General features: G+C 46.1%; 1 protein-coding gene and 1 pseudogene across 5 annotated transcripts in view; both read right to left on the reverse strand.

The window, feature by feature from the left end:
- LOC139277947 (uncharacterized) overlaps positions 1-26,643 on the reverse strand; it is a 123,278-nt gene that overhangs the window by 66,325 nt on the left and 30,310 nt on the right. For all 5 annotated transcript variants that reach the window (XM_070896573.1, XM_070896572.1, XM_070896575.1 and 2 more), the window contains exon 2: positions 5,238-5,435. In XM_070896573.1, coding sequence (XP_070752674.1) covers positions 5,238-5,435 — 198 coding nt within the window. The remainder of the gene's footprint in view (positions 1-5,237; positions 5,436-26,643) is intronic.
- Positions 14,483-14,662, reverse strand: LOC139279072 (U2 spliceosomal RNA; annotated as a pseudogene).

Raw genomic sequence — 26,643 nt, forward strand, 5'->3', positions numbered from 1 at the left:
AAGATCCTTTGGTGTATAAATTGACAGTGATGGTGACCTTGACTGCCACTGAGAGAGCCATCCTCACCCTGGTCTGAACCTCGAGGTTTGGTTGCAGCAGATGGCAGAGCTCTGTGACCACGTTCTTAGTGAAATGCAACCTTCACACACACTGCTCCTCAGTGAAATTGATGTAGAAGAACTGCTGCCAGAATACCCCGGGAGAGTAAAGCCTCCTGTTGCCACCCCTGTGACGCTTTCATCCTCTGGCAACATCTTGATGTCTCCTCCCTGTGCCACTGCCTGTGCTTGTCTGTGCCTGTCCCTCTCCCTCTCCATGTCACTGTCCCTTTCCCTGTGGCGTGCTCCATGTCCCTCTCCCTGTGCCTCTCCGTGTGGTGCTCCCTCTCTTTGTCGTAGCCTTTCTCTCTCCCTCTCTCGATCCCTTTCCCTCTGTAATTGGCGGCACCATTGTCTTCGCGGAGCATCCTCTGACGGTGAAGTCGGAGCAGGCGGTCGGCTGTCAGCTCAGCTCCAATGAAGCGACAGAAATAGTTGAATGTCGAAAGTGCCGTGAGTGATACAGGCGAGAAGGTAGGAGGCAGAAGAAACTTTAAGCTAAAAATCGCTGCTATCGGACCACCAGCCACTCTGCCTAACTGTTGGAAACCAGAAATAAGTAATGGCCGACAGAAAGTACTTTACAAGATGGCGCCTTTAAATAGCGATGGCGCATCCGATTCCCGCTTCATGTCGTTGTCATAGCCAGGCGTTAAGGTAGGTTGTGCAAGGCAATTTAACTTCCGGGGCGGTAAGGGGGCGATGCGCACGGGCGATGACATCATCACTGCTATGCACAGCCGAGCGGGGTGCTACTCCGCAAAAGCCCTGCCCAATTCCGCAGGGGGCGATTTTTGCACCGCGCCCAGGCAAATTCTATTTTGCATCCTGTTAGTGCGGGAGACGCTAATGGCCATCAACAAAAGGAGAAATTGTGGCCCCAAAGTGTGCAGAAAATTTTAATTGTGCTTGGAAGGGAATTGTGAACTAATGAAATGATTTAGATATGTTATTTATGAATTCCTTAAGCATGTTAACTGTTGTTCAATTCCAAAACTGGACTATCGCTAAAGGAATTTGGATATCTGTTCATTTGGGAGGTTACATAGGATATACGGCACAGAAACAGGCCATTTTGCCCAACCAGTCCATGCCAGCGTTTATGCTCCATTCGAGCCTGCACCCGTCTTTCCTCATTGTAATGTATGCACATGTGAGTATGCTCACAAGTTTGTAGAGCAGTTGAGTTGTGAGTGGCTTAGCCAGTCATGTGATGGTCACAAGACTCAATAAAACCCCAGTCAGTTGGGTTTAGGGGATCCACGATGAGACAGGTGGTTGTGAGCCTGGTGGATGAACTGGTAATGTGTAGTGTGATTGTTAAACCTTTATGAATAAACCAACGAGTTCTTAATAGCAATGTGTTGCTATGTATGCTTAAGCAAAGAACCCATGAAGCAAATACATAACATTCATTTAAATCTATCAGCAAAACCCTCTATTCCCTTCACTCTCATATGCTTGACTAGCCTCCCCTTAAATGCATCGTTACTATTCGCTTCAACCACTCCCTGGGGTAGCGAGTTCCACATTCTCAGCACTCTTTGGGTACAGAAATTTCTTCTGAATTCTCTGTTGCCTTTCTTGGTGACTATCTTATATTGATGGCCGCTCGTTATGCTCTTCCCACAAGTGGAAACACTCTCTGTCTCCACTCTGTCAAAACATTTCATAATTTTAAAGACCTCTATTAGGTCACCCCTCAGCCTTCTTTTTTTTCCAAGAGAAAAGAGACCCAGCCTGTTCATCCTGTCCTGATATGTATACCTTCGCATTTCTGGTATCATCCTTGTAAATCTTCTCTGTACCCTCTCCAGTGCCTCTATATCCTTTTTATAATATGGCGACCAGAACTGTACACAGTACTCCAAGTGTGGTCTAACCACAGTTCGATACAGGTTTAGCATAACGTCTCTACTTTTCAATTCTATACCTCTAGAAATAAACCCCAGTGCTTGGTTTGCCTTTTTTTCTGGCCTTGCTAACCTGTGTCGCAACATTTAGTGACTTGTGTATTTTTTCTCCGAGAACTCTTTGTTCCTCCACCCCACCTACAGTTGCACCCTCCAAGTAATAAGTGACCTTCCTATCCTTCCAATTAAAATGTAATACCTCACATTTATCTGTGGTGAACTTCATTTGCCAATTAAATGCCCATTCTGCACGTTTATTAATGTCCTCCAGAAATTTGTTGCAGTCCTCCTCAGTATTGACTATCCCCTCCCAATTTGGCGTCAGCCGCAAATTTAGAAATTGTGTTTTTGATTCCAAAGTCGAAATCGTTAATGTAAATTGTGAACTGCAGTGGTCCCAGCACTGATCCTTGTGGAACCCCACTACACACCTTCTGCCACTGTGAATAGCTACTGTTTACCCCTACTCTCTGCTTTCTGTCTTGAAGCCAGCTAGCTATCCATTCTACTACTTGTCTCCTGACTCTGCATTCTCTGACCTTGTTCATCAGTCTATTATGGGCTACCTTATCGAAGGCCTTTTGAAATCTAGATAAATCACATCCACTGCATTACCATTGTCTACTCTCTGTTACCTCTTTAAAAATGTCAATAAGGTTGGTCACGCAAGACTTTCCCTTTTGAAATCAATGTTGACAATTCGTTATTATATTTTTGGTTTCTAACGTTCTTCTATTTTCTCCTTTAGTAGGAATTCCATTATTTTTCCCACCGCCGATATTGAGCTGATTGGTCTATAATTCCCTGAACATGTTCTATTCCCCCTTCTTAAATATAGGTATTATGTTAGTTATCAGCCAGTCCTTTTTCTAATGAATTATTAAATATATGTAGTAATGCCTCTGCTATCTCTTCTCTACATCCTTTTAAAATGCATGGATGCAATCCATCTGGGCCAGGGGTTTAATCCTCTTTGAGTTTGATTAGTTTATTTAATATATCCCCCTTTTTATTTTAAATGCACTTATCTCATTATTAATCACATCATCCAATGTTATGTCCACCTATTCTATCACCCTGGTAAATACCGAAGCAAAATATTTATTTAATATTTCTGCCATCTCTCTATCATTACCTGTGGTATTATCCTGCCTATCCCTTAATGGCCCTATTCCCATCCCAACCTTCCCTTATTATTGATGTACCTATAAAATATTTTACTATTTTGATTTATGTTCCTTGATAATTTAATTTCATAGTTCCTTTTTGACTTCTTAATTGTTTTTTTGACTTCTCTCCTCATCTCTTCAAATTTGTCCTTATCATGTACTCCCCTGCTGGCTATGTACTTAATGTATGCATCTTTCCTTACCCTTAATTGTTCCCTTATGGCTTTATTCATCCATGGAGTATTATTAGTGTTTAGTTTGTTCTTTTCTTTGAGCGGAATTTATTTTTCCTGCACTCTGTTGAACACCATTGCTGCTCTACATCGTGATTTGCCAATATTGTTGCCCATTTTATTTTCCCAAGTTCAATTCTCAGCCCCTTAAGATCAGCTTTTCTCCAATCTATTAACCTGGTTTTCATCATACTTGTGTCCTTTTCAATTATCATCTTAAAGCGTATTATATTATGGTCACTATTGCCTAGATGTTCCCCAACTTTTACTTCTCTTATCTGCTCTGGTTCATTCCCCATTATTAGATCCAATAGCGAATGCTCCCTTGTTGGGCTTTTTACATATTGGGTTAGAAAGGAGTCCTGTACACATTGTAGGAACTCCATTCCCTTATCCCCTTTACCTACCTCTTCTGTCCAATTAATATCGCGGTAGTTGAAATCCCCCATGATTATTTTTCTATGTTTTTTACTAATTTCTCTAATTTGTCTGTATATTTCTTTCTCCATCTTCCTTCCACTATTAGGTGGTCTGTAGACTACGCCCGTTAGTGTGATTGATCCTTTATTATCTTTTATCTCTGTCCATATGGATTCTATTTTTGTCTTGCTGATAGCTGCATCACATTTTTCTACTGCCATTATGTTATCCCTAACTACAGCTACTCCATCGCCTCTCTATCTTTTCTAAATATGTTGTACCCTGCAATGTTTACTTCCCAGACCTGATTTTTCTGTAGCTGTGTCTCAGTAATCCCTACTATGTCTGGTTCCTCGCAATGCATGATTGCCTCCAACTCCCCAGTTTTATTATGTGGGCATTGCTGTACTGACAGTTTAGCTCATTTTTAATAGGATTTCTTCTCACTTTATGTTTAACCATCTTTTTAGACTCCTGTACTCTAACTCTATTTATTCCCTTGCCATCAATGTGTTCCCTTACTTTCCTATGCTCTCTTTTCCTGTTTTGTTTATATGTAGGCCGGTTACATTTCTTGTAGAACCCTCCCACCCATCTTACTAGTTTAAAGCCTTTTCCATTTCCCTATTTACTCTGTCCACTAGGACTCGGATCCCATTCCGGTTCAGGTGGAGCCCGTCCCATCGGTACAGCTCCTTCCTGCCCCGGAACTGGTGCCAGTGTCCCAGGAAAAGGAGCCACTCTTTCCCACACCAGTCCTTTAGCCACGTATTAATGTTCCTGATTTGCCTGCTTCTATGCCAATTTGCACGTGTCTCAGGCAATAATCCAGCAATTATTACCCTTGAGGTCTTGCTTTTTAATTTAGAGCCTAACTCCTGATACTCACTCAGCAGGACCTCCTCCTTGTTCCTACCTATGTCATTTGTTCCAATATGGACCATGACAGCTGGATTTATTTACCCCCTCCCTTTCCAAGTTCCTCTCCAGCCAACGTGAGATATCCCTTACTCTGGCACCAGATAGGCAACACACCCTTTAGGATTCTCGTTCTTGGCTGCAGAGGACGCTATCTATCCCCTTAATTATAGCGTCCCCTATCAGGACCACATTTCTATTCTGCTCCGCTTGCCCCCCCGGATAGCCTTCTGAGCCACGGTGCCTTGGTCTGCATTGTGGCTGTCCTCCCTGCAGTCTTTCTCCTTGTCCTCACAGGTAGCGACTACATGGTTGATGCCGAGATATCTGAATGAATACAATTTAGGACTTTCTACTGTTGGTCATTACTTCCAAGATGTGTATCTGGTCAGATTACTTATCCCTGTGACCTGCATAGGATCTATGCAATACGTTCGTCAAATCTGTCCTCAAGTTGACATAGTAGGAAACTACATGGTACTTACCTATGCACTTGAGGTTTGGCTCTGACCACTTGACTAGTTCAGAGTTGTTCTGACATCGGATGAGGTTTGAAGTTCCAGCCATTCTCCTATAACCACTTTGGCACTTTAACCGGAGTCTCCGACCAACTTCAAAATTAGTGTCGTTTATTTCGCTCATATCTACATTTTCAACATTGAAGTTGGGTTTGCTGCAGCTTCCTACAGGAAACAAGGAAAAAGAGACAAAATCTGATTTGGTGTTATTCCAAAATAAAGACCTCAATGTAAATCAATGCTCTGCACACAGACACCACATCCATCAGATTTTTACTTTGAAGTAAAATTAAGAGGTGATCACATTCTCCTTCACCCATGCCATGGAGTTTCTGACCCAGTAGTGCTCCTTCACCCAGGCCTGGAAAATTCAGGCCCAACTTCTTGTCTCTCTCTCTCTCCCCTAGGACCTTGAAGAGATCGCAACATTTCTATTTAAAGAATGGACTCAGTCGAGAATATTTTGTGGATTTTATTTTTTTTCTGAGGGTATTTTCCTTGTGCTGGGGACACCCTGCGCAGGTAAATGAAAGGGCTGGTTTTTGTTAACACTCCAGAGACCGCATGGCAGTTAGCTGTGACAAAAGAGCAGTCGGCCAGGAAGGGGGGGGCCATTGACAAAGCCACTCTAATATGCAAAAGCACCTCTCACCTCCACCTCAGAAGAAGGGCAGAACAATGAACCCTCTCGCCCGGCCAGCCAAAGAGGAGCCAGGTCTTTCCCAACACAAAGACTGAGAGAAATGCCCAGACTAAGGGCCATCAGCCCAATACACATGGGTTGATGGCCCATCACTGACTAAGTACCCGTGCTTAGAAACAAAAGGATTATAAAGATTGGCGGGAAAGATAGGGGGTAGCACGACTCCCATAAAGACAGGGTCTTTCCACTTTATCTTTAGCTGGTAGCTTGTAGCTTGTAGCTTTTAGCTTGTAGCTTGGAGCTTGCAGCTTGTATCGAGAGAGAGCTCTCTCGCCCTCTCGCTCTCGCTCTACTAAGATCGATGTACCAGGAGGAAGCCGCAGTTCCGCAGAAGAAGCCGTCGAGACTGAAAACCAGGCAGTGACTTCCCACACCTGAGCTGAGCGAGGAAACCAACTGTGTGTGTATTGGTGAGCATGATCGCGAGTGTCCCAAGCTGGGTGAGACTTAGGGCTCAGGGCTTTCTCAGAAGTGAAGCTTTTCAGGGCGATTCTGGGGAGGAAGCTTCGACTGGGTAATTCATTGGTAGGGGTAGAGTTCGAATCCACCAGGGAATTACTGCATGTTACTGGTCTCATTTCTGTACTGTATGTATGCTGTTTGTAACCTGGATTTTATTCTCCACAGAGACAGTGATGTTATTTAGTAGTGCATGTTTTTGGCCAGTGTATGTTAGACTAAATAAGTATAAGTACGATTTTTCACTGAAGCATTCCTGTCCGTGACTTATTTCATTTTCACTCTGAATAATAATTCCTAGGTCTAGATCTTTCGTAAGGCGGGGGCGATCCGTCTAGCAACTGGGCTAGTATCAAAATCACTTACATCTCTGGTGACCGCGGCAGGACCTTGGGTAAAATGAGTGTAAATCAGTTATGGACAGCGCTTCTGGCAAAGGATCCCAAATGGAGGAAGGGATTTCTTCATATATATTTAAGAAGGTTAACATCACTAAGAAATGGGCGCTAGGCTTGTTGCGTGCTGAGTGTCCAGTGGACACAGCGACAGAATGGAAGGAGGGCAAGGAGCATACATTGAAAAGGCGAAATGGCTCATCTGTCTACAAAGACAATAAATTTTAAAAAAATATCTAAAAAAAAATGAGCAGGTTGGTAAGTTCGAGGCAGAGCTCAGGGAGTCCGAGGCACAGTCAGACGCAGGGGCGGTAGTTGGGAGCAGCGTGCACGAAGTTAAAGGAGAGGTTAGGCAAAAGAAAGAATGGAAACAAGAGGGAGGTAATACGGGTCAATCCCAAGAGTGTTACAACTGTGGGAATTTGGGACACCGGGGCAGGGATTATAGGCTCCTGAAAGGAGGGAAGCCAGGTTACAAGGCTGCTGAGGCAAAACAGAGCCACAGGAAGGCAGCCGATGAACCAGTACAAATGTTAGTGGCTGCATTACAGCAAGTTATGGGCACGGGTGGAGGAATGCTGGACTACAAACCTCTGATGTTTCAGTGTGAATGGTAAAGTTAAAAGCACGTGAATGGTTTGTAACTTGTCTTTAAGTGTGTGTGTGTCTGTATTTTTGTTTCCAACTGGCACTGGTTAGTTTGAAATTGGTTTGAATTAATTTGGAATTATTGAGGTTAATTAATCTGGGAAAACCAAACTTTCATTATGGCCATGGTGGAATTTTGGTTGGTTTAAATTGTGTGGAAAAACCTTTAGTTCCGGACATGAGGCAATCACATATTTTTGGTATTTTAAAATAAAAATGTTTCTGACCAATTCAAGAATGTGACCAGTGGAGAAAAGGCTGTGTGCTGCTATTATGTATGAAAGAGAGAACTATCGTAATGTGTAAGCAATGGGTATGCGTGGTACCATGCGTTAGTAAGCGTGTTTGTCAAACTTTTTAAAAAAAGGTAACACTCTGTAGAAGCAGAAAGCAACACCTTGTCAAGAGTGAAATAATTATTCCGAGCATTTGTAAAATTTTGAAGTTATATTTTAAGTTATATTTGACTGGATGTTTTCCCTCAGTAACAGTAAGGGGAAACCAGTTTGGTGAATTAACCCATTGGGCTGACAGAAAAGCCGCAATGGATGCTCTTTTCTTTTTCTTTGAAGCCGGCAATTACCGGAGAGGTGTAATTGATTGAAACGGAAATGACCTCAAGGTGTAGCTGAACTTGAACTTGGATGGGACAGTGCTGTGTGAACTCGTAATTTAGATCACTAAGGCTGCACATAGAGTTTAGTGAAATTAAATATTTGACTTGGCTAAGTTGTTTTAAAATTGAAAAATATGTGAATAACTGGAGAAGGACCTGTGAGGGGGCGGCCCCAACAGAGCAAAATATTTTTCTTTCATTTTTTTGTCTTAAAAGGAGTGAATCGAGCCAAAAGGACGAGATTGTGTTGGGAAAAATGATGGAAGGAGAAACAAGGGATCCATGTCATGTCTTGTATGTCTTGTCTGCATGAGTTCGAGGCCCAATGTCTGTGTGGGTTCGAGGCCCAATGTCTGTGTGGGTTCGAGGCCCAGCGTTTGTGTGGGTTCGAGGTCCAATGTCTTGTCTGCATGGGTTTGGGGCCCAGCCTCTGTGTGGGTTCGAGGCCCAATGTCTTGTCTGCATGGGTTTGAGGCCCAGTGAACATTGTTTGTCTGTGTGGGTTTGAGTCTCAATGTTTGTGTGATCCCAAATCCCTCGAACATCATCAACGCCACAGAGCTCATCTCATACATCAGGAAGCCCCCACCCAGAGCCCCGACCGGACAGACGACTGTAGATAGGTGTCCCACCACCACCAGGGGTCCGGGGAATGGGTTGGTGTTAATCCCCACTGACAAAGTTTTGTTTCAGAATGTGCACTACTCCGTGGCATCCGTGATCCTGAACCTGACTGAAGTCCACCTGCCTGTGAGGTGCCCGAAGAAGACGGAAAAGCTTTATGAAGCTCTGTAAAAAGTGGTGTTTCAGGAATTTTATGACCTGGACTACGGAAATGTAGATAAAGAACAGCTTTATGATCTGAATGTTGGGAGTAGTGTGGGGTCCGGGAGGCAGAGAAGAGGGACCTGGAATGATGTGGCCACAGCATTCAGTACAGGAACGGGTACTGTTAATACTATGGATGATGTACAATTCCAGATGCAGATCACTGGGTTAAAGAACCAACTGCGTAAGATTCTAGGGGAAGAGAACACAGTGGTGGGTTCAGAGCTTCATGAGGACCAGGCAATGACTGTTCATTTAAAGGAGGTCATTGCGGAGCTGGAGAAGCATGCTAGAACTGTTAATGATTTGATACGGGAGGACAGGAACGCCTCGGAGCGGGCTGCACGGAATGAGGTGTGTGTGTTGTATGGAGCATGGTTGCTGAGCGAGGGCCGCAGTAACCTGGAGGACCTGAGGCAAGGTCACGTCCCTTCATGGATAAGCAACAAGCATCTCGCCGCGCTGCACCCGTATATCAATTCATTGAGCCCCGTGCCAGCTTCGTTTAGCCTCTGAAGCTTACCCTGTCCCTGTAGATTGTGGGTGGTCCAACCACACAGTGATGGGAATTGTAGTGAGGATGCCGGTAATGGGCAGGTCATCCCAGCCAGCACCGGGATACAGGGTTGAGAATATCGGGGTCATTCATGGAGGAGTGCATGTTCGTTTTAAAGCGGTCCCGCCGTATGTCATAAAGTGGGAGCATGCAATAACAGGCACTGACCTCTCCGGATGCCGGATGCCAGAGCCGGGGTGCACACGTAATACTGTGTCCCCAGCACTTGACTGCTTTTGCCCGATCAGAATGTGGGTTTGCTTCTGCAGGCGCAGAACCCATCAATTGCACCATGGAAGTGATGGCACCAGATCACGTACCTCCACAGGTAGCATACTTGGGGAGTGGAACATGCCGGTACAGGCTACCGGTACAGCCAGGACATGTGGTGTCCGGTGAACGACAGCAGTTTGTATTTCCAACCCAAGGCTGAAGTTCAAGTGGCACAAGAGTGAATTACTCCCATCCCCCGAACCCTCGACCGCTCACCTCACTGTGAACAACACCTTCACTATGGAGCATTTCGGGTACCCGATCCCTTTTCTGCCGGAGCACCTCACTGAGTTAATAAAGGCCGTCGAGCTCTCCCAGAAACATTTTTACAACTTAGAGCAAAAGACAATAGAAATGGGGGAGGAGATCAAGGGGATTGTCTCGCCACCGTGGTGGGACATCGGTCTGAGATTAGAGATTCCCCTCTGGATCCGCGTCTGTCCCCATGCATTGATTATCATACAATTGTTGCTTGTAGCCTACTTGTTTTACACCAGCTACAGGCGAGGGAGCCAGATGCACCGAGCGCAGTGGCAAGGGGTGTTAGATCGACACGGAGAGGTGTAATTGATGTGTGTTGATGATGGTTTCTCCCTGCTAAAATTTGTAATGTACCAAGTTCTGTAAGCAAGTGTATTGTATATTCTGGTTAGAGTTTTACGCTCTGTATTGCGCGATGTGCGCTGTTGTGATTTTTTGTAATGTGTTACCAACTGTCAATGCTGTACGGTGCGATGTGCGCGGTGTTTTTTTGTAACGTCTCATGGAGTGGAACCGAACCATGTGTTAAGAAGCCGTTTTCACTGATGTCTTGACTGTGGTAGAAGGGAACTGTGACACGCAGTAAGGGGTACATTTCTGGGGTTTTAAATTGTAAAATCAGGGGAACAGCTTCACTTGTGCGAGACTTTGCTCTCTCGTCGAGTGATGCTTTATGGAAAGAAAAAGCATCAAACGGGGAACTGAAGAGATCGCAAAGTTTCTGTTTAAAGAATGGACTCAGTCGAGAATACTTTGTGGATTTTATTTTTTTTCTGAGGGTATTTTCCTTGTGCTGGGGACACCCTGCGCAGATAAGTGAAACGGCTGTTTTTATTAGCACTCCAGAGACCGCATGGCAGTTAGCTGGGACAAAAGAGCAGTCAGTCATCCATTGACAAAAGAGCAGTCGGCCAGGAAGGGGGGGGCCATTGACAAAGCCACTCTAATATGCAAAAGCACCTCTTACCTCCATCTCAGAAGAAGAGCAGAACAATGAACCCTCTCGCCCGGCCAGCCAAAGAGGAGTCAGGTCTTTCCCAACACAAAGACTGAGAGAAATGCCCACTCTAAGGGCCATCAGCCCAATACACATGGGTTGATGGCCCATCACTGACTAAGTACCCGTGCTTAGACACAAAAGGATTTTAAAGATTGGCGGGAAAGATAGGGGGTAGCACGACTCCCATAAAGACAGGCACTTTCCACTTTATCTTTAGCTGGTAGCTTGTAGCTTTTAGCTTGTAGCTTGGAGCTTGCAGCTTGTATCGAGAGAGAGCTCTCTCGCCCTCTCGCTCTCGCTCCACTAAGATCGATGCACCAGGAGGAAGCCACAGTTCCGCAGAAGAAGCCGTCGAGACTGAAAACCAGGCAGTGACTTCCCACACCTGAGCTGAGCGAGGAAACCAACTGTGTGTGTAGTGGTGAGCATGATCGCGAGTGTCCCAAGCTGGGTGAGACTTAGGGCTCAGGGCTTTCTCAGAAGTGAAGCTTTTCAGGGCGATTCTGGGGAGGAAGCTTCGACTGGGTAATTCATTGGTAGGGGTAGAGTTCGAATCCACCAGGGAATTACTGCATGTTAGAAGGTTATGCTGATATGGTGAGATGAAATAGGGAGTGGGAGGAGGCTCGTGTGGAGTATAAACACCAGCACAGGCCAGTTGGGTCAAATGACATGTTTCTGTGTTGTAAATTCTCTGTAAAACTCCATTTGCCTGCCTTAGCTCCATATTCCCTGATGCCCTTACCTAACAAATACTTATCGATCTCAGATTTAAAATTATTAATTGAGCTAGCATTTATTGTTTTTTGTGGAAGAGTGTTCCCCATGTCTACCACCCTCTGCATGAAGAAATATTTCCTAACTTCTCTCCTGAATGGCCTCGCTCTGTTTTTAAGGTTACGTCTCTGTCATGCATGTAAGCTTGGTTTTACTAGCCACTAGGTGACGCCACTGTCAGAGGTCGTTGGGTTTTGCGCATGTGTGCGCGGCCCAGGTATAAAAGGCCAGCCATCTTGTAATGTGATCACTTCGGGCCCTAATAAAGTACAGCCAGGTTTGTACTTGTTCGGAGTTTACAGTATTCAGTCTATTGAGTTATTGCAGACACAACATTTGGTGACGAGGTAACAAGAACCTTCGCATGTAAAAATGAGCACAATTGGAATTCTGGAGCGATTCGTGGAGGGAGAAGATTGGGCAGACTTTGTAGCCCGCTTGAACCAGTACTTCGTGGCAAACAAAATGGAGAAAGAGGCAGACGCAGTTCAGCACCGGACAGTCCTCCTCACGGTTTGCGGTCCGAAAATCTATGGACTCATAAAAATCTCCTCTCCCCCTTAAGTCCAACGGACAGGGACTATGAAACACTGTGTGCTCTGGTACGTGACCATCTCAAACCAGATAAACGCACGTTCGTTCTGAGGGCTAGGATGTAACGGAATTCATTGCTGACCTAAGACGTCTAGCTGGACCGTATAAGTTCGAAACTGCATTGGCAGACATGCTGCGGGACTTCTTTGTAATCAGCATCAACCACGAGGTAATCCTGAGTAAGCTACTGGCGGCGGAGACGCTGGATTTGAGCAAGGGCATCATGATTGCCCACATGCATGACAACAGACAAAAGCTTAAAGCAGATATCATTGAAAAATCGGAACTCGGCAAATACTGTAAACAAGATAATATCGTCGTTTGGCAGAGCTGCATTTGGCAGGGCCTACCCGACTGTGTACGCAAAACCTGTGGCTGCTCAAAGTCCGCCAAAGGGAATGAATCTGATATCACCGTGTTGGCGTTGTGGGGGAAATCATCGGCATCATCAGTGTCGGTTTAAACAGTATACTTGTAAAGGCTGTTCGAGAGTGGGGCATCTCCAGCGCATGTGTCCGCAACTGAGCAAGCGTGCTACCACACACCACGTGGAAGATGATGACCAGTTTAGCGTGGATCCGGGCATGCAATCCGAGATACCAGAGGAGGAAGTGTATGGACTGTATTCGTTCCTAACAAAGAGCGAACCGATAATGATTAATGTAAAACTTAATGGTGTGCCGGTATCAATGGAATTGGACACGGGTGCGAGTCAATCAATAATGAGCCAGAGGACATTCGACAGGCTGTGGGATACTAAGGCTGTGAGGACTAAGCTGAGTCCAGTCAATGCCAAGTTGCGTACGTACACTAAAAAACTCATAACGGTGATTGGCAGTGCAGTAATCAAGGTGTCGTATGATGGTGCGGTTCATGATTTACCATTATGGATTGTTCCAGGCAATGGTCCAATGCTGTTTGGCAGGAACTGGTTAGAAAAAATCAAAAGGAACTGGAACAAGATCAAAGCGTGTCGTCGATGGAGGATACTCCATGTGCTCAAGTGCTGAGCAAGATCCCCTCACTGTTTGAACCAGGCATCGGCAATTTCACGGGAGCCAAGATGCAGAGCCACGTGGACTCAGATGCAAGATCCGTCCATCATAAAACTCGGGCGGTTCCGTACATGATGAGGGAGAAGTTCGAAATCGAACTGGACAGACTCCAGCGTGAAGGCATCATATCACCGGTCGAATTTAACAAATGGGCCAGCCCCATTGTTCCCGTGTTGAAAAATGATGGTACTGTCAGGATTTGTGGAGACTACAAGGTTACGATCAACCGAGTTTCGAAACAGGATCACTACCCATTACCGAAGGCTGTTTGCAGTGCTAACCGGGGGAAGTCATTCACAAAACTAGATCTGACATCGGCCTACATGACGCAGGAGTTGGTCGACACGTCGAAGAAACTTACGTGCATCAACATTCATAAAGGACTGTTTATTTACAACAGGTGTCCTTTTGGAATTCGCTCGGCTGCAGCCATATTTCAGAGGAACATGGAGAGTCTGCTGAAGTCCGTCCCCAGAACTGTCGTGTTCCAAGATGACGGTCACAGGTCGTGACTCCGCCAAACAACTGAACAGCCTGGAAGAGGTTCTACATCGTCTGGACAAAGTGGGAGTCAGACTGAAACACTTGAAGTGCGTCTTCGTGGCACAGGAAGTCAAATTCCTGGGGAGGAAAATTGCTGCTGACGGTATCAGGCCTACGGACTCGAAAACCAAGGCCATCAAAAATGCACCCAAGCCTCAGAACGTGACAGAGCTGTGTTTGTTCCTTGGTCGACTCAACTACTTCGGTAATTTCTTATCTAGATTGAGCACCTTATTAGAGCCACTGCACGTGCTACTAAGAAAAGGCGTCTCAAGATAGAGCTTTTGAGAAAGCTACTAATCTGCTTTGCTCTAACAAGCTGCTGGTACATTATGATCCGTGTAAGCCTCTAGTATTGGCCTGTGATGCTTCGTCATATGGAGTTGGTTGCGTGCTCCAACAAACTAATTTTTTTTTTTAAATTCAATTTCGTTCCAGATCAACTCTAACGCCAAAGATCACTTTGCGCCAATGTGTTTGATCTTAGGCCAAAAGGCCGAGAGGCGAAGTTGCACCGATCCTGGAAATATTGCAATACCAGGTCGGTGCATGGAGTGGGCGGGGCATGCCCCTGATCCAGCTCCCTGTCCAAAAATCAATTCAATATCATGTCCCCATAGGGGATATTAAACTGATAAGAACAGATACTACACTTGATCTTAGCCAAAAGGTCCAACAAACTAATGAGTCGGGCAAATTACAACCTGTTACATATGCTTCAAAAAGTTTGTCAAAGGCGGAAAGAGCCTACAGCATGATAGAGAAAGAAGCACTAGTCTATGTGTATGGGGTTAAAAAGATGCATCAGTATCTGTTTGGTCTTTGGTTTGAACTGGAAACAGATCAAAAGCCACTTATTTCATTGTTTTCGGAAAACAAAGGTATCAATACCAATGCATCGTCCCGCATCCAGAGGTGGGTGCTGACATTATCTGCCTATGATTATGTCATTCGCCATAGAACTGGCACTGAGAATTATGCCGATGCATTGAGCCGTCTGCTGTTGCCCACACCGGAGGTGGAAACGCCACAACCGGCAGACCTACTGTTAGTCATGGATGCTTTTGAAAGTGAAGGAACCGCTGTCACGGCCCAATAAATTAAGACCTGTATCAGCCAGGACCCGATATTATCGGTTGTGAAACGCTGTATCCTCAGTGGTGATTGGTCTGCCATACCCAAGCAAATGTATGAGGAGACAAAACCTTACATCCATCGCAAAGATGGAGAGTGACACAGTTAATTCAGAGACTAAGGTCCTGAACTTAAAGAAAGGGAACTTCGACGGTATGAGACGTGAATTGGCTAGGATAGACTGGAGAATAATACTTAAAGGTTTGACGGTGGATAGGCAATGGCAGCGATTTAAATATCACATGGATGAACTACAACAATTGTAGATTCCTGTGTGGCGTAAGAATAAAAATGGGAAGGTGGCTCAACCGTGGCTAACATGGGAAATTAGGGAAAGAGTCAAATCCAAGGAAGAGGCATATAAATTGGCCAGAAAAAGCAGCAAACCTGAGGACTGGGAGAAATTTAGAAATCAGCAGAGGAGGACTAAGGTTTAATTAGGAGGGGGAAAATAGAGTATGAGAGGAAGCTTGCAGGGAACATAAAAACTGACTGCAAAAGCTTCTATAGATATGTGAAGAGAAAAAGATTAGTGAAGACTTGCAGTCAGAATCAGGGGAATTCATAATGGGGAACAAGGAAATGGCAGATCAAGTGAACAAATACTTTGGTTCTGTCTTCACGAAGGAAGACACGAATAACCTCCCAAAAATACTAGGGGACTGAGGGTCTAGCGAGAAGGGGGAACTGAGGGAAATCCTTATTAGTTAGGAAATGGTGTTAGGGAAATTGAAGGGACTGAAGGCCAATAAATCCCCAGGGCCTGATAGTCTGCATCCCAGAGTACTTAAGGAAGTGGCCCTAGAAATAGTAGATGCATTGATGGTCATTTTCCAACATTCCATGGACTCTGGTTCAGTTCCTATGCATTGGAGGGTAGCTAATGTAACCCCACTTTTTAAAAAAGGAGAGAGAGAGAAAACAGGGAATTATAGACCAGTTAGCTTGATATTGGTGGTGGGGGAAATGCTGGAATCAAGATGTAATAGCAGCGCATTTGGAAAGCAGTGACAGGATCGGTCCAAGTCAGCATGGATTGATGAAAGGGAAATCATGCTTGACAAATCTTCTAGAGTTTTTTGAGGATGTAACTAGTAGAGTGGATAAAGGAGAACCAATGGATGTGGTGTATTTGGACTTTCAAAAGGCTTTTGATAAGGTCCCACACAAGAGATTAGTGTGCAAAATTAAGGCACATGGTATTGGGGGTAATGTATTGACGTGGATAGAGAACTGGTTGGCAGACAGGAAGCAAAGAGTGGGAATAAGCGGGTCCTTTTCAGAATGGCAGGCAGTGACTAGTGAGGTGCCGCAGGGTTCAGTGCTGGGACCCCAGCTATTTACAATATACATTAATGATTTAGACGAAGGAATTGAATATAATATCTCCATGTTTGCAGATGACACTAAGCTGGGTGGCAGTGCGAGCTGTGAGGAGGATGCTAGGAGGCTGGAGGGGGACTTGGACAGGTTAGGTGAATGGGCAAATGCATGGCAGATGCAGTATAATGTGGTTAAGTGTGAGGTTATCCACTTTGGTGGCAAAAACAAGGCGGCAGATTATTATCTGAATGGTGACAGATTAGTAAAAGAGAAGGTGCAACGAGATCTGGGTGTCATTGAAGGTAGGCATGTAGGTACAGCAGGCAATAAAGAAAGCAAATGGCATGCTGGCCTTTATAGCGAGGGGATTTGAGTTTAGGAACAGGGAGGTCTTACTGCAGTTGTATAGGGCCTTGGTGAGACCACACCTTGAGTATTGTGTGATTGTGTACAATTTTCGTCTCCTAATCTGAGGAAGGACATTCTTGCTATTGCGGGATGCAGCGAAGGTTCACCAGACTGATTCCCGGGATGGCAGGACTGACATATGAAGAAAGACTGAATCGACTAGGATAATATTCACTGGAATTTAGAAGAATGAGAGGGGATATTGAATAGTGGTGCAGGCTCGAAGGGCCGAATGGCCTACTCCTGCACCTACATTCTATGTTTCTATGTTTATCCATTCAATCAGATTGCATACTGTGGGGTAATTGTGTTGTTATGCCCAAGAAAGGCAGAGAGAAATTTGTGCATGATCTACATAGCACGCATCCTGGTGTTATGATGAAAGCCATTGCCAGGTCTCATGTATGGTGGCCTGGAATTGACTCTGATCTGGAATCATGTGTGCATCAGTGCAACACTTGCATGCAGCTTAGTAAAGCACCAGCGGAATCGTCGCTGAGTCTGTGGTCGTGGTCATCTAAACCATGGTCCAGGATCCACATCGACTTTGCAGGTCCCTTCCTGGGAAAGATGTTCTTAGTTGTGGTGGATGCTTATTCCAAATGGATAGAGTATACAATCATGTCATCCAGCACATCCACAGCTACCATTGAGAGCGGTCGTGTCATGTTTGCTATGCATGGTCTGCCTGACATCGTTGTAAGCGACAATGGATCTTGCTTCATCAGTATGGAGTTTCAAGAGTTCGTGAAACTCAATGGTGTCAAACATGTGAGGTCAGCACCATTCAAACCCGCATCCAACGGACAAGCAGAGCGTGCGGTCCAAACCATCAAGCAGAGTTTGAAATGTGTCACTCAAGGTTTACTGCAAACTCGCTTGTCACGCATATTGCTTAGTTACAGGACAAGACCCCATACGCTTACTGGGGTCTCCCCTGCTGAACTATTGATGAAGAGATCTCAAGAACAGGCTCTCTTTTGTCCACCCCGACTTGAAAAATCGTGTTGAATACAGACGTCAAAGTCAGCAAGGGTATCATGATCGCGCTACTGTGTCACGCGACATTTCTATCAATGATCCTGTGTGTGTACTGAATTATGGTCAAGGTCCCAAATGGATCGGCGGTACTGTTACGGTCAAGGAGGGTAACAGAGTGTTTATTGTTAAGCTCAAGAATGGGCAGACATGCAGGAAGCATGTCGATCAGATAAAGCTGCAGCACCGGAACAGTGTGAGGAAGACACAATCAGTGACCAGCCAACCTACCCTCAGTCATCAGAGGACTCCACTGTCATCAATGAATCTGGACTTTCAATCCCTGACATGGTCAATGAATCTGGACTTTCAATCCCTGACGTGGTCATTGCCACTCCCATCAGATCGGCTACCCAGCCTCCAGTCACAACAGACTCAGAACGCTCGCCTAAAGCTGGAGTTGAACTGAGATGTTCAACTCGGGAGCGGAAAGCCCAGGACCGTCTCAATTTGTAAAAAGACTGTTACTAATATCTTAAAGTGGGATATTGTCATGTATACATGCTTGGGTTTACTAGCCACCAGGTGGTGCCACTGTCGGAGGTCACTGGGCTGTGCGCACGTGTGTGCAGCCCAGGTATAAAAGGCCAGCCATCTTGTAATGTAATCACTTCGGGCCCTAATAAAGTAGAGCCAGGTTTGTACCTGTTTGGAGTTTACAGTACTCGGTCTAATGAGTTATTGCAGACACAATAGTCTCCTTGTCCTGGACTCCGCCACCAGTGAAAAGAAGTTTATCTCTATCTACCCTATCAATTCCTTTCAAAATCCTAAAACTTCAATCAAATCACCCCTTAACCTTCTATCTTCCACGGAATACACGCCTAGTTTATGTAAGCTCTCTTCATAATCTAACCCTTGTAGCCCTGGTAACGTTCTGGTGAATCTGCATTGCACTCCTTCCCAGGCCAATATATCTTTCTAAGGTGCAGTGCCCAAACCAGGGCTTTGTACAGCTGTAGCAAAACTTCCTCTCATTTATATTCTGGCCCTCTAGTTATAAAGGCTAACATTCCATCAGTCTTTCTGATTACTTTTTGTACCTAACTGACAACTACATTTTTAGTAATGTGTGTATATGGATTTCTCAATGTCTTTGGACCTCCACTGTTCCACTGTTTAAAAAATACTCCAATCTGTCCTTTTTTGGTCAAAAACAGATGTCCTCACACTTACCTGCGTACAAACCCATCTGCCACAGTTTTGCTGACTCACTTAATCTATCAATGTCTCTTTGCACTTTTATGCTCCTGTTTATACTACTTACTATGCCACCAATCGTTGTGTTATCGGCAAACTTGAATATTAGGCTCTCTATTGTGTTATCTAAGTTATTAATAAATATTGTGAATAGTTGAGGCCCCAGCACAGATCCTTGTGGGACACTACTAGTCCCTTCCTTCCAATTCGATTGGATACCAATTATCCCTCTCTACTGCCCAACCAATCTCCTAACTAAGTCAATAATTTGCCTTCAAATCTTATCAAATGCCTTCTGGAAGTCCTATAAACTACATCCATAGATATTCACCTGTCTACTACTTTAGTAACTTCTTCAAGAAATTCAGTTAGAATCGTTGGACATGACCCATCCTTTACAAATTCATGTTGGCTCTCTCTAATCAGCTTAAATTTCTCAATATGGGCTCAGTCATTCTGACTTTAATTATACATGCTGGGAAAGTAAAAGTGAGCTGACTGCAAGGGATCACATTCACTGCAACAATGCTTCTGTAATCCATATAATCTGAGGAACACACAGGAAATAAACAAAGAAGAAATGTACTTAGCAAGAAAATAAATATTCTTTTTGCCTTAATATGCCACAATTTCTTTTTAACGTCAATGTTTGACATCCTACAGATACTCCTGCATAACTATGATATATACTATATTTATCATACGAACTTAACATAAGAATTAGGAGCAGGAGTTGGCCATTCAGCCCCTTGAGCCTGCTCCGCCATTCAATAAGATCATGGCTGATCTTCGGCCTCAACTCCACTTTTATCAAAATAGAAGTCTGTGTTGTAACACTCATTCGGAACAAAAAAAGACAGACTTGCATTTCTATAGCGCCTTTCACAACCTCAGGACGTTCCAAATTGCTTTACAGCCGATTAAGTACTTTTTGAAGTGGCAAGAGAGATACCAACTGATCCACAGGCTGACAAGCATTAGTAACATATTTCCTGTTTTAGAAATCCAATTGATGTTTATCTTAACAAACCTTTAAAATATAAAACTTAATCGGCCTGATTAATCTTCTCCTCCTCCAACTGGGCAGGAATGAGGCAGACTGTCCCCGGAAGCGTGTTCTGCCTGATATAACCTGAACCTGCCTGTATTTCCAGATGTGGGTCATGTTAACAGGCCAGGTGTTCTCCCTGATGTAGGCCTGCTCCTAGAAGCAAGCCAGTTAATGCTGTAGGCCCTTCATGTAGTCACAGCTGGTGTCTATGTCAGCCATGGCTCAGTTGGTATCTCTTTTGCCTCTGAATCAAAAGGTTGCGGGTTCAAGTCCCACTCTGGAGACTTGAGCACAAAGTCTAGGCTGAGACTCCAGTGCAGTGCTAAGAGAGTGCTGCACTGCCGGAGGTGCCGTCTTTCGGATGAGACGTTAAATCGAGGCCCCGTCTGCTCTCTCAAGTGGACGTAAAAGATCCCACGGCACTATTTCAAAGAAGAGTAGAGGAGTTCTCCCCGGCGTCATGGCCAATATTTATCCCTCAACCAACATCACTAAAACAGATTGTCTGGTCATTATTGCATTGCTGTTTGTGGCATCTTGCTGAGCGCAAATTGGCTGCCGCGTTTCCTATATTCCAACAGTGACTACTCTTCAAGATTGGCTGTAATCAGCCGTTGCACACCAGCATTGGGGGGGGCATTAATGAAAATGCCGCCGCTAAATTTAACTGAATCATGGCGCATGTGCTGAACTCCGATTCAGATCCCGGGAAAAGCCAAGTCTTATAGGCGCGGCATAGTAATGCTCACATTGAAGTTTTCAAAATCACTTTTTCTCAAGCTGAGCTCGTATTTCTGTCTGCCGCTACAAACTCGGAGGCTCACGCACCGTGCCATGTGTAAACGTTGCACTGACTGTGACCTCCAAGGGAAGCGCTTCCTCATCCCTTTAAGGAGTTGCCAGTTAATGACCCTGCAAGCCTGGACCCACTGCGTTTCCCGACATTGTTCTTGGCGGCGGCTAAATGAAGCGGCCGCACCTAATTTACTGCCGGGGCACCAGCGCGGGCGTTGCACCAGGAATACGTCAGGATCAGAGCGATCGTCAGTAGCCTGGCGCTACTGGTTTGCGCCCCTGGTGAGCCTCTAATGAAGCTTCCGTCAGGGAGCTACACGCTGCGCTCCCGGTTGGTGACCTCTTACACTCTCATTAACGCCTCCTCTGGCCGCTAACTGAGGCGGTAGACAATCGAAAATCCAGCCCGTAGGGTTTAAGGAGCAACTTAAATGCACAAAATGATTACATCTTAACACACAATCTCCAACTGTACTAGCTCCAATGCACACAATAAATTAATCTCCTCATGCCCAAGGTGTATAGTACGGGAGCAGCTGCCTCGGATGGAACATAAACACTGGCCTGCACCTGCCAGTCTGTTTCTGGGCTGTAAATACGGTATCAGTATGTCATTGTTTTTGAAACCTGAACAGGGTCCTAAATGTGCTTTGCTCATCGCCTGCAATTAACCCAGGGGTTCAAAATTCTCATCCTTACTTTCAAATCCCTCCATGGCCTCGCCCCTCCCTATCTCGCTCATCTCCTCCAGCCCCACAACCCCCCCCCCCCGAGATGTCTGCGCTCCTCCAATTCTGCCCTCTTGACCACCCCTGATTATAATCGCTCAACCATTGGTGGCCGTGCCTTCCGTTGCCGAGGCCCCAAGCTCTGGAATTCCCCACCAAAATCTCTCCACCTCTCTTTCCTCCTTCAAGTCTGCTCCTTAAAACCTACCTCTTTGACAAAGCTTATGGCCACCTGCGCTAATTTCTACTTATGTGGCTCGGTGTCAAATCTTTTAAATCTCATGACACCGCTGTGAAACACCTTGAGACGTTTCATTACGTTAAAGGTGTTATATATGAATACATGTTGTTGTTGTTGTTGTTGGTTCACAGTGGGCTCAAGAGTCCTCAGGCCTGCTAGCGGAGTGGCAGCAACAGTCAGGCCTCAGAGACCCAGCGAGGACGGAACTTCAGGCAGGACCATGGCAGCATCGGATCTCCATCCAGTAGACCCACCCAGGGGTGGGGCTGCCACTCTGCACATGGGCCTGGGGCAGCTAGGTCTGCTCTTCATCCTGAACTCTTGCCCATGAGGCAGGTGGCCGTGGGTGGGGGGTGGGGGGAAGAGGGGGTGGGGGGAAGAGGGGGGCATGGGCGGAAGAGGGCAGCTCCACCCCTGGAATTTCCTCAGCGCACCCCCCCCCCCACCCCCCTTCCTTTCCGCCCAGCAACCTGGCGATCCCGGCATACAGATTGGCTTAAGGGTGAAAGTAGGGCCCACCTGAACACCCATGAATGATATCGGCTTCCTTATAAAGCGGACTGACCTGCCAACATTTCAACCAGAAAATCTCAGATGGCGCTGGCTGGCTGGCTTCGTGTCCCCATCCTCTAGCGGGCATCTGAGGCATGCCCAGACTGGGGGTCGCCATCCAGTGACGATACGGCGAGGAGGTGACTCTGTCCATACTCTGCTGGCGTCAGCAGCAGAAGCCACAACATCCACTTTGCTGCACTCACCCTGGCGGAGTTGTGCTGTGGACTTTTGGAGCCGTGATGTTGGTTGAAGGTTAATTATTGGCCAGGATGCCGGGGAGATGGCTCCCCCTACCCTCCCCTACACCCCCCTCCCCTACCCCCCCCCTACCCCTGCCCCCCCGCTCTGCTTCCGATAGTGCCGTGGCATCCTTTCTGTCACGAGGAAAATCTTTTTTCACGTAGCGAGCGTTTAGGATCTGGATTGCGCTGCCTGAGAGGGTGGTGGAGGCAGATTCAATTGCGGCTTTCAAAAGGGAATTGGGGTAAGTGCCCGAAGGAAAAAGATTTGCGGGACTACGGGGAAAGGGCGGGGGAGTGGGGATTAGTTGAGGTGTTCTTGCAGAGAGCCAGCATGGGATTAAGGGGATGAATGGCTTCCTTCTGTGCTGTAACCATTCTGTCCATTTTGGATTCATTTCTTCAACTGTGCCAAGAATTTTAGCTTGAGGTGTGTCTTCTGTTACACCATGTTTAGCATCTTCTTGCTTTAAGTAAACTTGTTGCCAGGACATTCATTAACTTGTTAATTTTTATAGCAGAAGAACCTACATGTCACCTTGCCCTGCAGCATTTCTGCCTTTAACCGCAGACCCCACAGAGACTAACCCTTGCTTGACACACAGGAGTATGTTTTCCAATGCTTTGCCAGCTGGGACCACACATTGGGAAACTCCAGCCCATGATTTTCCTTTCAGTGCGGGCTATGTGCCCGCCACTTCCTGATTTGCAATGCCATATGGTTCCTTATATAAGAACATAAGGAATAGGAACAGGAGTAGGCCATACGGCCCCTCGAGCCTGCTCCACCATTCAATAAGGTCATGGCTTACGGAGGAGGGGCTGGAGGGTGAGGTGTATGGTATAGGTCCACAGCCTCCTTGAAAAAGTGCAACATCCCCACTGACATCTGGGAGTCCCTGGCCAAAGACCGCCCTAAGTAGAGGAAGTGCATCCGGGAGGGCGCTGAGCACCTCGAGTCTCGTCGCCGAGAGCATGCAGAAAACAAGCGCAGGCAGCAGAAAGAGCGTGCGGCAAACCAGTCCCACCCACCCCTTCCCTCAACAACTATCTGTCCCACCTGTAACAGGGACTGTGGCTCTCGTATTGGACGGTTCAGCCACCTAAGGACTCATTTTAAGAGTGAAAGCAAGTCTTCCTCGATTCCGCGGGACTGCCGGGGATGAAGAAGATGATGATAGGTCCACAGGTACCGGTGACCCTCAGGTAGCTCACTCCAGTGGCTACCCTTCACATATGGAGCCGAGTTGGTGAGCGTTGGTATTTGACCATGGGGGGCACCACAACTGAGCCCGATTCTCTGGCCATGTGCACACTTCAAAGTAAGAGTCGGCAACCTAGAGTGGGAAAGCTGACTGACTTCCTTCCGCTCCCGATCCTGGGATGCTAAAGCCAACGGTGGCGTTCCCACTCCAGGGAGAGAGAAAGAGTTAGAGAGTGGCGGAGAAGCAACGAGAGCGACAGAAAGAAGGGACAGTTTCTTTTTTTTATTTCTGTCTTTGAGCAAAGCCAAAATGAACTGGTGATCGGGAATCTTCTTTCCCCAAAGCCTGGGGCTGAAAATCCACATCCCTTCTAGCGAACTCCCGCTGTCCCACACTGGAGTTGCCGATCAGCTTCATGGGGGCGGAGTTTCCACCATCCCGAAACAAGGCCATTGGCACGAGGGGAGGGGGTGGGGGTGAGGAGGAGGCTTGGGGCACCAGAGTGCGGACTCCCCACGTTGGATTTCCAGTATACCCAGCCCTCAAAGAGAACTGGCATATGGTTGGCTGAGGTACACAAACACAATTTGCATTTATTCAGCACCTTTAAAGTAGTAAACCATCCCAAGGTGCTTCATAGAAGTGTTATCAAACACCGAGCCACTTAAGGAGATATTAGGGCAGGTTGGTTAAAGAGATAGGTTTTTAATGAGCATCTTAAAGGAGAGAGGTAGAGAGGTTTGGGGAGGGAATTCCAGAGCTTTGGGCCTGGGCAGCTGAAGGCACGGCCACCAATGGTGGAGCGATGAAAATCGCGGATGCTCAAGAGGCTAGAATTGGAGAAGTACAGAGATCTTGGAGGGTTGTAGGGCTGGAGGAGGTTACCGAGATAGGGAGGGACGAGGCCATGGAAGGTTTTGAAAACAAGGATGAGAATTTTCAAAGCGAGGCTCTACTGAAAGCTTGTCAGGTGACCTGGTCACAGGGAGCCAATGTAGGTCAGCGAGTACAAGGGGTGGTGGGTGAACGGGCGTTCACCTGGTAAAGGGGATCACCTGAGCAGCACCCCTGGTAATATATCTCAATAAGTAAAAAATAGAAGGTAGCAGCTTCTAAATGTTTCTGGGGGGGGGGGGGGGGGGGGAGGGTGGAATCTGGCATCCACCTGACAAGCCACTTTTGGCCTGGAGATTCCAGCATCTTCAGTGGGCAGGCGGCCTAGAAGCGCCCCTTGGGGTGTGACCACCTGCTGTGTTCATGTCAAACAGAGGACTTGCCCCCTGACCCCGTGCACTTTGGCAGGTTCAGCAGCGGAGACCTAGACACTTCTCAGAACTTATTCCAGGTTTGGGCCTCTCCCCCACCGAAAGAAATGGAAATACAGAGGTTGGATATGGGACCATCCCAACTTAGGAACGCAAGAACAGGAGGAGGCCATTCAGTCCCTCAAGCCTATTCTCCCATTCAGTTAGACTGATCTGTATCCTTAACCAATCTACCTAGCTTGGTTCCCTATCCCTTAATACCTTTGCCTCCCAAAAATCTATCAATCCCAGTTTTGAAACTTTCAATTGGCCCCCAGCCTCAACACCTTTTTGGGGGAAGAGAGTTCCAGATTTCCACGACCCTTTGTGTGAAGAAGTGCTTCCTGACATCACCCCTTGATGTCAGGAAGCTGCCTTGTTCTGGACATCCCCTCACCAGAAGAAATAGTGTCTCTCCATCTACACAATCAACTCCTTTAATCGTCTTAAATATCTGTATACCTGAGTACTAACAGCCAAGTGGTGCAGTTACCCCACGAGCGATCAGGAGCCTTTTTATCTACAGATTCAATGCATCTGTGGATTGGAAGTCCTTTCGCTTATATGTGTTGGACACGGGGCGGGGGGGGGGGGGGGGAACTCAACTTTGAGGGGGACAAAATGGGCAGTAGCGGAATGCCCGCCCAATATGAACCCTATTCAATGTTTCTCTCCATTGAGGTCTGTTCTTCCATGTCTCATCCAAAACTGAACTTTACCCCCCAAATTTTTGTTTATACTGATACCAGCATTTCTTTTGCTTTTCCATACTTTTTCATTTTTCAAGCAGTAACTTGCTCTGTTTACTAACTGTTGGTATGTTCACCTCTGCTAATTGTGTCACTCAAAATCGACAAGCTTCCACAGGAAGGATTTAGAAGGTGCTGCTGCTAACAACTGAGAATGTTCAGTTCTGGCTTTATATGGTGTTTTATTCGTATCCTGATGTACTGAAATTTCTAACATTCTATATAGATACCAATTGTGGCCCAGTTGGTATCACCCTCGCCTCAATCTGAAAAACAGATTAGAAGGTTAAATGCATGACTGAAAGGGGTGTGAGAGAGCAGATGGGGCCTCGGTTTAACGTCTCATCCAAAATATGGTACCTCCAACAGTGCAGCACTCCCTCAGCACTGCATTGGAGTCTCAGCCTAGATTTTTGTGCTGGAGTCCCTGGAGTGGGACTATAATCCCACAACCTTCTGACTCAGAGGTGAGAGTGCTACCCACTGAGCCACAGCTGACACCGGTAGGGTATGCCATGTACTAACAATCTTTTGTGTAAAAAATATTGTTGAAATCTCTCCCTTCATTTTTTCATGATCCTAAATTTATTCTCTCGAGACAGTGACTAACCAACAAAAGGAAATCGGTTTTCCAATTTATTTAATCAAAGCCTCCCATAATTTTGAATGTCTCTATTGAATCTCCTCAAAACCTT

Source organism: Pristiophorus japonicus, chromosome 13 (genome assembly GCF_044704955.1).
Source record: "Pristiophorus japonicus isolate sPriJap1 chromosome 13, sPriJap1.hap1, whole genome shotgun sequence".
Lineage (NCBI taxonomy): Eukaryota > Metazoa > Chordata > Chondrichthyes > Pristiophoridae > Pristiophorus > Pristiophorus japonicus.